General features: G+C 45.1%; 1 protein-coding gene across 7 annotated transcripts in view; it reads left to right on the top strand.

Moving 5' to 3' along the window:
- Positions 1-10,971, top strand: part of ZC3HC1 (zinc finger C3HC-type containing 1) — a 35,264-nt gene extending 24,293 nt beyond the window's left edge. For 4 of the 7 annotated variants that reach the window (XM_077997332.1, XM_001094530.5, XM_077997331.1 and 1 more), the window contains 6 exons: positions 1,003-1,130; positions 3,097-3,251; positions 4,511-4,754; positions 5,886-6,098; positions 7,085-7,291; positions 10,534-10,971. In XM_077997332.1, the coding sequence (XP_077853458.1) occupies positions 1,003-1,130; positions 3,097-3,251; positions 4,511-4,754; positions 5,886-6,098; positions 7,085-7,291; positions 10,534-10,602 (1,016 nt within the window). In that variant the 3' untranslated portion in view covers positions 10,603-10,971. Of the gene's footprint in view, positions 1-879; positions 1,131-3,096; positions 3,252-4,510; positions 4,755-5,885; positions 6,099-7,084; positions 7,292-10,533 lie in introns of all 7 variants that reach the window. The other 3 variants (XM_028846294.2, XM_077997328.1, XM_077997330.1) reach the window with 3 other exon arrangements.
- The last annotated feature ends 2,602 nt before the right edge of the window (positions 10,972-13,573 follow it).

Genomic DNA, 13,573 nt, shown 5'->3' with positions numbered 1-13,573 from the left:
ACTGCTTAGATTTCAGACAGATTCTTTTCCAACTTAGGTATTACCAGTAGAATTCTTAATTGTATACTTTATTTACTCTGGTACCCAGTTAATGCTTCACCTTATAATGTGAGCCTTTTTGTATCTCTGGTGTAGACTTTAGGAACATGCCACTTTTTTCATTCTTAGCTCACAGTAAATTATAACTTGGTAGCTGTTATAAAATGATGGTTCTTTAAGCCCTTTCGCCTATTTAAGTCTCCATCTTTACTAACTCTGTTTTGTTTTCTCCTTCTTAAGGTAACAATTTCAAACATACACAGAAGCACACGGAATAGTATAAATAATAAAACCCCATCACTCAACTTCAGCAATGATCAACTCATGGCCGATCTTGTTTCTTCTGTATTCCTAACACCTAACACCCTGCCCCTCTGCGTTGTTTTGAAGTTCAGTCCCACATATTATGCCATTTTATCTGTAAATATTTCAAGATATAAAAGATAGGGATTCTACTTTTTAAACGTAGTCTCAGTAGTATCATTACAGCCCCATCAAAATGAAAATCAGTAATTTCCTGACACCATCAAATAGCTCATCAATTTTACTACATTTCCTCAGTCATTTAATACATGTTTATTTATTTTATTTTATTTTATTTTATTATTATTTTTTTTTGAGACAAGAGTCTTGCTCTGTTGCCCAGGCTGGAGTGCAGTGGCGCAATCTCAGCCTCATTGCAACCTCCGCCTCCTGGGTTCAAGTGATTCTCCTATCTCAGCCTCCGAAGTAGCTGGGATTACAGGCGTGCACTGCCATGCCTGGCTAATTTTTTGTATTTTTAGTAGAGATGGGGGTTTCACCATCTTGGCCAGGGTGGTCTTGAACTCCTGACCTCAGGTGATCCACCTGCCTCAGCCTCCCAAAGTGCTGGGATTACAGGCATGAGCCACCGTGCCCAGCTGTGTTTTTTATTTTTTACAGTTTATACCAATACAATCTTCCAGTTTACTTTTTCCACAGACCGATTTGGGATGTTGCCCCTGGATGAGCCTGCTATTCTTGTTAGTGAATTCCTAGATCGTTTTCAAAGCCTTTGTCACTTGGACCTCCAGCTTCCTTCCCTAAGGCCGGAGGACTTGAAAACTATGGTGAGTTTTTCCTGACTAGGCTGCAATGGCTTCCAGTTGTTGCCAGTATTTATACCTGAAGCATTTCTTTTAATGACAAGAAGATGCAATTGCTGTGAAGAGAACTGCTTGTCTATCTCTCAGCTCACTGTTTCAGTCTCCACCAGGAAGGTGACTGTTGAGAGTTCCATTTGAATGTTTAGGTATGGTTTTTTAAATGGTATGGATTCAATTTAACATATACGTATATAAGCAGAGAGTTTATTTGGACCAAGTTTTAGGGCTATAACCTGGAAGCATAGATTCAAGTTTGCTCTGAATATATGCTGCCCATAAATTCTATTTTATCTTGATTTATTACTTAAATTATTATTATTATTTTGAGACCGAGTCTCTTTCTGTCATCCAGGCTGGAGTGCAATGGTGTAATCTTTGCTCACTGCACCCTCCACCTCCCAGGTCCAAGCGATTCTCCTGTCAGCCTTCTGAGTAGCTGGGATTACAGGTGTCTGCCACCACACCCGGCTAATTTTTGTATTTTTAGTAGAGATGGGGTTTCACCATGTTGGTCAGGCTGTTCTTGAACTCCTCACCTCAGATGATCCACCCACCTCAGCCTCCCAAAGTGCTGGGATTACAGGCATGAGCCAGCTCACCCAGCCTACTTAAACTATTTAACAGAAAATACTGAAATGTGACTGCATATGGTTTATTGCATATCATTTTTCAAAGAAAGTACAAACTCCTTTCTCCTTGTGAGTAGAAACATTTAAATGCTGTAGTCAGCCTGGGCACGGTGGCTCATGCCTGTAATCCCAGCACTTTGGGAGGCTGAGGCAGACGGATCATCTGAGGTCAGGAGTTCGAGCCCAGCCTGGCCAACATGGTGAAACCCAGTCTCTACTAAAAATACAAAAAATTAGCTGGGCATGGTGGTTTGTGCCTGTAGTCCCAGCTACTCAGGAGGCTAAGACAGGAGAATTGCTTGAACCTGGGAGACAGAGGTTGCAGTGAGCCGAGATCACACTATTGCACTCCAGCCTGGGTAACAAGAGCGAAACTCCGTCTCAAAAATGAAATAAAGTAAACGCTCTAGTCAATCTGTACTTTGAAACTGAATATTTACTGTTCCATTTAATCACCCTATGGGTACTCCATGAAGACAAGCTTTACTGTAGGAAATAGTAGCCTCTTCAAATTAAGAGAGTGGTACGGGTTTTAGCATCAAACTGTTAACTTCCCAAACTCCCCCCCAAGTACTAACCAGGACTGACCCTGCTTAGCTGCTGAGATCAGACGAGATTGGGCACATTCAGGGTGGTATGGCCAGCGACTGAAACTGTTAACCTCTGATGCTTATTATGAATATAACCCTGTCCCAAGCCAAGGCAATTTTTTTTCACCTGGTCATAGTTCCTTATTTTTCTTAGAACAAAAATAAAGTCTAACAAGCTTTGTCGTTCCATCAAAAAGTAAATTTAGAGCCTGGGGCATGGTGATGCACGCCTGTAGTCCCAGCTACTCAGTAGGCTGAGGTGGGAAGATTGCTTGAGCTCAGGAGTTCAAGACCAGCATGGCAACATAGTGAGACCCTATCTCTAAAATTTTTTTTTCTTTAATGTTTAAGTAAATTTAGCATCAGGCTAAGACATAAGCAGCAATTTGTTTTCACTATTTGGGTTTGAAGTTTGCAGGTTTCAGGGAAAATCTGCAGCTGATAAATTGAAAACAATTTAGTACTAACAAGAGTTTTGGCAGTTCCAGGGAGATTCCGTCTTTCTCAGTCAGCAGATTCAGGGCAATTCAGAAAGCTTCTGTGTGATACTATATCCCTGTCCTGGAAGTATTTGTTCTCTGTGAAGAGAACTGTCTTCATGTTTGTAATTTCCTTCCTGATTTTCCGCTTGTACTATCTAGGTATGTTATAATGTGTGATTTTTCTTTTTATGGTAGTTGAAACGAAGTTTTTTACTTGGCTCCCTTGTAGTGCTTGACAGAAGACAAGCTCAGTCTTCTCCTGCACCTGCTTGAAGATGAACTTGATCACCGAACTGATGAGAGAAAAACTACAATCAAATTAGGCTCAGACATCCAAGTCCACGTCACTGCCTGTATTCTCTCTGTGTGTGGCTGGGCATGTAGGTGAGTCAGCGAATTTTGCCCGGAGACATGAGCCATGACAACAGCATTACACTTGTATATGTCAGTCACTTATCGCATTTAGGAATCACATGGTGTTTCCCGTGAGAAAAAGAGACAAAGAGAAACTGGGTGGGGGATGGCAGCGTGGAGAATGGATAATAAGAATTAGTAACAAAACCAGAACTGGAATTCAGGAATTCTTGGTGTTCACAACTGAACTTTGTTTATTGTACGGTTGCTTCTCGACTGGGAATTTGTGTTCTATAAACAGTGAACCTCCTTTCTAAAAATAGAAAGAAAATAAGCTCTTTTCTATTTTTAAGAAGGAAAAATAGAAAGGAAGTTCTTTTCTATTTTTAGAAAGGAAGAAAAATCCACTTAATTGATGAAAACTACCATAGGAAACACCAGCTGGAGTCTTCTAGGCCCCCGTGTTGCTATTTCCATTCCAGCTGTTCAATTTGGCATAGACTCCCACTATCCTTAATCTACCAAAGAGAGCATATTTAAAGTCAGATTGGTTCTGACAATAAATAAATCTTGATTTATTTTAAATATGCTCTCTTTGGTAGATTAAGGAATGTTTTTCGTCTAAAGGGAAAAGACTTTAAGAGGGACAAGAGAGGCGGGTACAGTGGCTCACCTGGCCAACATGGTGAAACCGCATCTCTACTAAAAATACAAAAATTAGCCGGGCATGGTGGCAGGTGCCTGTAATCCCAGCTACTCAGGAGGCTGGGGCAGGAGAATCACTTGAACCTGGGAGGCAGAGGTTGCAGTGAGCCGAGATCGTACCATTGCACTCCAGCCTGGGCAACGAGTAAACTCTATCTCAAAAAAAAAAAAAAAGAAGGACAGGAGAAACCTTTTCGTTGTTGTTGGTGGTCAGGCTGGTCTCAAACTCCCGACCTCAGGACCGCAGGTGATCCACCCGTCGTGGCCTCCCAAAGTGCTGGGATTGCAGGCATGAGCCACCACACCTGGCCGAGAAACTTTTAAAACATGCCTGCAAAACAGTCTTACCATAAAGAGCACAATAAGAACCCTAGGTCTTTCTATGGGAAATACATGAGAGATGATGAAGTATGAAGCTGGGGTCCTGAGATTGGAGCACAGAGGCTCTGACAGGCCATGGTTCCCTGTCCACTGGACTGTTCCAGAAATTGGATGAGATAAAGCATACTTGCGAGACATTACACTTAGTCATTTGGAAATGTTACACTTTGAGAAAATTCTCTTTTTTTTTCATTCCTATCTAGTTCCTCTTTGGAACCCATGCAGCTTTCCCTGATAACATGTTCGCAGTGTATGAGGAAGGTGGGGCTCTGGGGCTTCCAGCAGATTGAATCATCCATGACTGACCTGGATGCATCCTTTGGCCTGACCAGCTCCCCGATCCCAGGCCTTGAGGGGCGACCAGAGCGCTTACCTCTGGTGCCTGAATCTCCTCGGAGGATGATGACGCGGAGCCAGGATGCCACTTTCTCCCCAGGCTCAGAGCAGGTATGCACTTAGCTTGTTTGGGGTGGACTTTTAAACAACATTCTTGGCAAAAGTGTTATTGGTAGGCCGGGCGCGGTGGCTCAAGCCTGTAATCCCAGCACTTTGGGAGGCCGAGACGGGCGGATCACAAGGTCAGGAGATCGAGACCATCCTGGCTAACACAGTGAAACCCCATCTCTACTAAAAAAATACAGAAAACTAGGCGGGCGCCTGTAGTCCCAGCTACTCCGGAGGCTGAGGCAGGAGAATGGCGTGAACCCGGGAGGCGGAGCTTGCAGTGAGCTGAGATCCGGCCACCGCACTCCAGCCCAGGCGACAGAGCAAGTCTCCGTCTCAAAAAAAAAAAAAAAAAAAAGGCCGGGCGCGGTGGCTCAAGCCTGTAATCCCAGCACTTTGGGAGGCCGAGACGGGCGGAGCACGAGGTCAGGAGATCGAGACCATCCTGGCTAACACGGTGAAACACCGTCTCTACTAAAAAATACAAAAAAAAAAAAACTAGCTGGGCGAGGTGGCGGGCGCCTGTGGTCCCAGCTACTCGGGAGGCTGAGGCAGGAGAATGGCGTAAACCCGGGAGGCGGAGCTTGCAGTGAGCCAAGATCCGGCCACTGCACTCCAGCCCCGGCGACAGAGCAAGACTCCGTCTCAAAAAAAAAAAAAAAAAAAAGTATTATTGGTAGAAAGTTGGAAATTAATTTAGGTGGATAGGCTTCACTTCCCACTACATTGGTCACAATATCACGTAGTGTTTCTGTTCACTAATGGAGAAGCTAAATTCAGCCAGACCCGGTGGCTCACGCCTGTAATCCCAGCACTTTGGGAGACTGAGGCAGGTGGATCACTTGAGGTCAGGAGTTCGAGACCAGCCTAGCCAACATGGTGAAACCCCGTCTCTACCAAAAATGCAAAAATTAGCCAGGGGTGGTGGTGGGCGCCTGTAATCCCAGCTACTTGGGAGGCTGAGGCAGGAGAATCACTTGAACTTGGGAGGCAGAGGTTGTAGTGAGCCAAGATCGCCTCACTGCACTCCAGCCTTGGAAACAAAGCGAGATTCTGTCTCAAAAAGAAGAAGATTAAAGAAAGAAGTATCATTAATATCATTTGTGTAATTCCATTATCTCCCCTTTCCTTCAGGCTGAAAAGAGCCCTGGTCCCATTGTCTCTCGAACTCGGAGCTGGGACTCTTCCAGTCCTGTTGACCGTCCTGAGCCAGAGGCTGCTAGCCCCACCACCAGAACTCGCCCAGTGACCCGAAGCATGGGAACAGGAGACACCCCTGGCCTGGAGGTACCATCTAGCCCTCTGCGGAAAGCCAAACGAGCTCGCCTCTGCTCCTCCAGCAGTTCGGTGAGTCCACCGCGCATGTAGCAGTGGCTGAGCAGAAACAGCATGTTGGGCTTTCCCTGGGCAGCACGGAGAAGCAGGCATGAGCCCTTCCATGGTCCAGTGCAAAAAGTAGACCCTGTGAATAAGTTTAAAGTTGGGTGACCAAAGGGGAAAAATGTCAGTCATGTTTTTTGCTCCTTTTTGCTCCTTTGGGGTGGATTCTGGAGAAATAATAGATATTTCAGGCAAATGGAACAGCAGTGTGATACAGGGACAAACCTGATATGGCAGTGGTCCCCAACCTTTTTGGCACCAGGGACCGTTTTCGTGGAAGACCATTTTTCCACGGACCAGGGTTGGGAGGATGGTTTTGGGATGATGTAAGCACATTACATGTATTGTGTACTTTATTTCTATTATTATTATATTGTAATGTATAATGAAATAATTATACAACTCACCATAATATAGAATCACTGGGAACCCTGAGCTTGTTTTCCTGCAACTAGATGATCTCATCTGGGGGTGATGGGAAACAGTGACAGACATCAGGTGTCAGACTCTCATAAGGAGCCCGAAGTCTAGATCCCCCACATGTGCACTTCACAGTAGGGTTCCTGTTCCTGTGAGAATCTAATGCCACTGCTGATCTGACAGGAGGCAGAGCCCAGGTGGTAATGCAAACAATGGGGAGCGGCTGTAAATTCAGATGAAGCTTTGCTTGCCTGCCTGCTGCTCACCTCCTGCTGTGCGACCTGGTACCTATCCATGGCCTGGGGGTTGGGTATCCCTTATCCCTTGTGATAAAGTGTAGCTTGTTTAACACAAAAGGAGTGAAAAAAAATAAAGAAAATGCGAGGAAAATGTATAGGCAAAGTTTAAAGGAGAGCATAAACACTCGAAGTATAGTTAGTTGTGAGATTCTGGACTTAATGACTAGTAGCAGTGTCTCCCTGAACTTACCTAGCGTCTACCCATGAATGCTATTTCTTTTTCTCCTTCCTCAGGACACATCTTCCCGAAGCTTCTTTGATCCCACCTCTCAGCATAGAGACTGGTGCCCTTGGGTGAATATCACACTCGGCAAAGAAAGCAGGGAGAATGGTGGAACTGAACCAGATGCCAGCGCCCCAGTAGAGCCAGGCTGGAAAGCAGTGCTGACCATCCTCTTGGCCCACAAACAGTCTAGCCAGCCAGCTGAAACGGACTCCATGGTGAGATAAGCCATTGCCTGTGTGTGGGCAGCACTTGCTGTGTATAGGAGGAGGAGCAGAGGCTGGTCCTGTAATTAGCACCCTGCCTGCCTTCAGCTCCCATACATCAAGTTATTTGGGTTTGTTTGTTTGTTTGTTTGTTTTCTGAGATGGAGTTTCGTTCTTGCCCAGGCTGGAGTCCAATGGTGCGATCTCAGCTCACTACAACCTCCGTCTCCTGGGTTCAAGCAATTCTCCTGCCTTAGCTTCCCAAGTAGCTGGGATTACAGGTGCCTGCCACCATGCCTGGCTAATTTTGTATTTTTTAATAGATGGGGTTTCGCCATGTTGGCCAGGCTGGTCTCAAACTCCTGACCTCAGGTTATCCACCGGCCTCGGCCTCCCAAAGTGCTGGGATTACAGGCATGAGCCACCATGCCCAGCTTACACATCAAGTTAGACTCATTCTGCTTTAGTCCTAGGGAATAGGCATAGAACCTGTTCGTCTTTCTGCAGTTTAGCATATGGCATTCCATCAAGTTCTGATAAATTATTTTGTTCTCCTAAATAAAATGACTCCAAGTAGAAAAGGAGTACAGAAACAGAAATAGATGAATAGGCAGCTGCTCCGGCCTCATGTTGCAGACAGCTGCTTTTTCTTTCAGTTGCTATCACTTGCACTTGGAGCCTGGCCAGTTAACTTAGCTGTTTGGAGCACTGGGCTCTGACACCAAAATGATGGTTTCATTCCACACGCCGGGCACATTACTCTGTTCTACAGCCCAGACTGTGACTCTGCTAGCCATTGCAGCCATGACTGCTATGGGTTACAAATGTGGGTGACAACTGAGAAGAAAAGTCAAGTGTTTGCTCTGTTTAAAGATTGGAAGTGATAGGCTGGGCAATACAGAATCATGAAAACTGGGTTCTCTCCTTGGCTGGCTCACTCCCAGATTTTCCTTGTAGCTTGTAACAATTTCTGACCTGTATAACTTTCAAGGACAAAGTAAAATACTTGTCAGCAGATATTTACGAGCAGCACTCCTAGATTCATGGTTTTCTAGGGTTACAGGATTCCACTGGAGGGAACTATTGTAATGCTAAAAGTCCAACAATGCATGGCGGCGTGGTGGCTCACACCTGTAGTCCTAGCACTTTGGGAGGCCAAGGTGAATGGATCACCTGAGGTCAAGAGTTTGAGACCAGCCTGGCCAACATGGTGAAACCCCGTCTCTACTAAAAATATAAAAAAAAAAAATGAGCCGGGTGTGGTGGCAGGCACCTATAATCCCAGCTACTTGGGAGGCTGAGGCTGGAGAATCACTTGAACCCAGGAGGCGGAGGTTGCAGTGAGCCGAGATCGTGCCATTGCACTCCAGCCTGGGCTTCAGAGAGAGACTCTGTCTCAAAAAAAATAATAATAAAAATAAATGTATATTAGTACCCTCAGTAAATATGCAGGTGAAGGTTTTCCAAGTTTTCACAGAAAAAAAAAAAAATCTGCATTTCTCTACCTAGATCTTCAGAAACTAGTACATTGGCAGTTTTCAATAAGACTCCTCTCTCTCACTGCCATATGAAAAAGAAAGCCCATGGGGTTTTGTTTTTGTTTTGTAGTGGGAAAAGTTGGCCTCATAATTGGCCCTGGATTCCAGGACTTTTAAGATCTTTTTTTGTCTTTTTTGTGGGTAGTGTCTTTTAACCTTCTGACAGCTGCTGCGACTGGATGCTAGAAAGCTTAATGAGACGGTGTGGTAAAGGATCCTGATGTTTGAAAAAAAAGTATATACCAAGGCCAGGTGCAGTGGCTCATGCCTGTGATCCCAGCACTTTGGGACTCTGAGGCAGGGGGTCACCTGAGGTCAGGAGTTCGAGACCAGCCTGGCGAACATGGCAAAACCCCGTCTCTACTGAAAATACAAAAATTAGGCAGGCCTGTTGGCATGCACCTGTAGTCCCAGCTACTACAGAGGCTGAGGCAGGAGAATCGGGAGGTGGAGGCTGCAGTGAGCCAGGATCGCGCTACTACACTCCAGCCTGGGCAACACAGTGAGACTCCCTTTCAAAAAAAAGAAAAATGTGTATACTATTTTTTCAACTCATGTTTCTTTCAACTTTGTCATTCTATTAACTAAATTTCCCTCAGTCATTAGTAAGAGTTCAAACTTTTTCCTCCTGGAACTTATTGAAACATCCTCAAAGAGGATAGATTTTTTAAAAACTGAAAGTGAAAGTGGGCCGGGCGTGGTGGCTCATGCCTGTAATCCCAGCACTTTGGGAGGCCGAGGAAGGCAGATCACGAGGTCAGGAGATCGAGACCATCCTGGCCAACATGGTGAAATTCCATCTCTACTAAAAATACAAAAATTAGCAGGGCATGGTGGCACATGCCTGTAATCCCAGCTACTCAGGAGGCTGAGGCAGGAGAATCGCTTGGACCAGGGAGTCGGAGGTTGCGGTGAGCCGAGATCGCACCACAGCACTCCAGCCTGGGCGACATTGAACATGTCATATGAGAAACTGGAGGTAACTGTGGATCATCTTGCTGGACATTCTTTGCACTCTCACTGAAGCCCTTTCTGCGTGGAGCATTTGCTCTTTATTGTGACGCTCAAAGGCAGACAGAACCAAGTGTTCTGATTCACCAAGAGCTTTTGTCCCCTAAGGAATTACTTTGTCTCCCTTTACCACCATTTCTCAGAATCTCAGAGTACTTCATTGGCATAATCAGATGGCAGTGAGATTCTTCCTATTACTAGCACTGCTGGCTAAAACATAAAGCTGTGAAGACCAAGGCCAGAGCTTAAACTCACAGGGGTCATTCAACTCTGTTTTTATTACTTGGCCTTGGTTTATACTGTTAACCTCAGCTAGGCATCACATAAGTATAAATGCTTATTCACAAGAAATAATGAACTAGGGCCAATTCAGCATCATGAATGAAAAACCAGTGCAAAACATGTCATGCAGTAACGGCAAGTCAGAAGTGTCATCCACAAGTACAAAGATGAGGACAGACACAGATGCCTGACGGGAGGATACGTGCCGTGTCTTAGAGGCTCAGAGTGTGTTAACAGGAGTCTGACAGTAGAACATCAGCCCCTCGATCTTTAGTCTGACTTTAGGTATACATTATATATAGCATACTACAAAGTGAATTTTTACTCAGTCCTAGACATATCCAGATCATTGGGGGACAAATGATTTATCCTTTGTCTCTATCAAAGAACCTAATCACTAATAATAAGCTTTTCTGCCTACAGAGTCTCTCTGAGAAATCAAGGAAAGTATTCCGAATATTTCGGCAGTGGGAATCTCTATGCTCATCCTGAAGATATTCTAGCCCCTTCCTGGAGAGAGTTGGAACGCGAGTGACTTTTGGAAACATTAAGGCTGAGTTCCTTTTGGTCAGCTGACGCTAAGTTTTTCCTGTTCCGGGTTAATCCTAAGGAGCCCCTGCCATAGCAAAGGCAGGGAGTGTCAACGGTCTGCATCTGGCTGAGGGAGACCCGTTTCCTTTCAGGGATGTGGACAGGGTAAGGGCAGCAAGCCTGATTCTGTTGAAGGAGTGCGGGGTTAACAGACCAGAAGGAGGACTAAGGACCTGACCACCCATTTCAGCATCTTCAGTGTGGGGTGGTGTTCTGAGGACTCTTCTATCCCAGGAGTATGACAGCGTGTATTAATAAAATATTTGCTAAGATTCTCCTTGTTGGAGAACTGTTTTCCCCCTTGCCTTGTGGGCCGGAGACAACGTCAGTGGAACATTCGACTTTTGATTTTCAGATTGGCTGCGAAGCCTAAAATTTGTGATTCCAGTCAAGGAGGTATAATCTTCCCTAAACCAAAAAAGCAAGATGATTTTCATTATGCCACCAGGAAATTTCCTGGTATGTTATAGTGAATGGTAAGCTGATAATTTTCTCCTTGCTTTGATGGTAACAGAATAAAACAGTGTAATGGGGAGGAAGACACTTCAGAAGAGACCCCTCTCCATGTGCCATTGAATGCATGACTCCCGCAGTTGGGCTTCCCCAAGAATCACTGCTTTTGGGGGATCATCAGTTTTTGTGGTAGAGAAGGTTGACCCTGAACTGCCCACTGATAGAGTAACCATGACCTAGCAAAGGCTAGAAAGTGATTATTTTCTGATATGCCATGTTTTTAGTCACTGAGATTGTTTTATTTTATACTTTTGTACTGAAGTATTTTAAAGAAAATAACAGACATAATATTTTACTCACAGTTTAATCTCTAAAAAATAGAACCTAGGCCAGGTGTGGTAGCTCACGTCTGTAATCTAGCACTTTGGGAGGCCAAGGCGGGTGGATCACTTGAGGTCAGCAATTCAAGACCAGCCTAGCTAACATGGTGAAACCCCATCTTTACTAAAAATACAAAAATTAGCCGGGCGTGGTGACAGGTGCCTGGAGTCCCAGCTACTGGAGAGGCTGAGGCAGGAGAATCATTTGAACCCAGGAGGTAGAAGCTACAGCGAGCCGAGATCATTCAGTGTACTCCAGCCTGGGTGACGGAGCGAGACTCCGTCTCATTTTATATATATATATATATCTTTTCTCCTACATATTACACCCAACAAAAATTAATAATCCAACCGGGCGTGGTGGCTCACGCCTGTAATCCCAGCACTTTGGGAGGCCAAGGTGGGCAGATCACCTGAGGTCAGGAGTTCAAGATCAGCCTGGCCAACGTGGTGAAACCCTGTCTCTACTAAAAATACAAAAATTAGCCAGATGTGGTGGTGCACACCTCTAATCCCAGCTACTTAGAAGGCTGAGGCAGGAGAATCGCTTGAACCCGGGAGGTGGAGGTTACAGTGAGCTATCACACCATTGCACTCCAGCCTGGCCAACAGAGGGAGACTCTGTCTCAAAAAAAATAAAGGGGGCAGATCACCTGGGGTCAGAAGTTCAAGACCAGCCTGACCAAAATGGAGAAACCCCATCTCTACTAAAAATACAAAATTAGCTGGGTGTGTTGGCGCATGCCTATAATCCCAGCTACTCGGTAGGCTAAGGCAGGAGAATCGCTTGAACCTGGGAGGCAGAGGTTGCGGTGAGCCGAGATCGTGTCATTGCACTCCAGCCTGGGCAAAGAGCGAAACTCTGCCTCGAAATAATAATAATAATAATAATAATCCCTGAATATCATCTAATACTACCTAGTCTATATTCAAAATTCCTGATTGTTCCAAATACATTGTTTACATCTGAGTTGCCCAAACCAGGACACGATCATGAATTGCGTAACTCGTTTTAATCTAAAGGGCAGTCTTTTCTTTCATGCATGTCAGATTTTAAATTGGTCATTTTTCAGTCTTAGCTTTTAAAAGGTAAAATCTCTCCTACACCAATCTTTTATCGGTGGACGAAGCCAGGTGGAGGCTGTCTAGGTGGTTTTATCGGTGGACGAAGCCAGGTGGAGGCTGTCTAGGTGGCTTTTCTAGGTGTGTTCTCTTACCTTAGGCCATGGTAAGTGGTTCGTTTATTGTTGGTCTCCAGGTCTCTCTTAGGAGACTAGAAAGGAGACCTCAAGTCTCTCCACTACCGTTTTTAATTTATACTCCCCGCAAAAGTATTTCCACTTATTTAAAATAGACAAGACTCCACATTTTTTTTTTATCGATATGTATTTTGAAATCATAGATTGGGAACGGTGGCTTACACTTGTAATCCCAGCACTTTGGAAGGCCAAGGGGGGCAGATCATCTGAGGTCAGGAGTTCAAGACCAGTCTGGCCAACATGGCAAAACCCCATCTCTACTAAAAATACAAAAATTAGCCGGGTATGGTGGCGTGCACCTGTAATCCCAGCTACTCTGGAGGAAGAGTCAGGAGAATCGCTTGAACCCCGGGGGCAGAGGCTGCAGTGAGCCCAAGATTGCCGCCATTGCACTCCAGCCTCGACGTCAGAGCAACAGTCCAGGTCAAAAAATAAAAATAAAATAAAATCATAAATGGAAGCAGAGGCCAGGCATGATGCCTCATGCCTATAATCCCAACACTTTGGGAGGCTGAGGCAGGAGGATCACTCGAGTCTAGGAGTTCAAGACCAGCCTGGGCAACAAGGAGAAACCCTGTCTTACGAAAAATAGAAAAAAATTAGTGAGGTATGGTGGCTTTCACCTGTAGTCTCAGCTACTCAGGATGCTGAGCTGGAATGATCTCTCGAGCCTGGAAAGGCAGATTGCAGTGAGCTGAGATCACGCTGCTGCACTCACTCCAGCCTGGGCAACAGAGTGAGACCCTGTCTCAAAATAAAAATAAATTGAAGCAGATTGAG

Source organism: Macaca mulatta, chromosome 3 (genome assembly GCF_049350105.2).
Source record: "Macaca mulatta isolate MMU2019108-1 chromosome 3, T2T-MMU8v2.0, whole genome shotgun sequence".
NCBI classification, from domain to species: domain Eukaryota; kingdom Metazoa; phylum Chordata; class Mammalia; order Primates; family Cercopithecidae; genus Macaca; species Macaca mulatta.
Note: the sequence above shows the minus strand (reverse complement) of the source record. Positions and strands in the feature narration are given on the sequence as shown.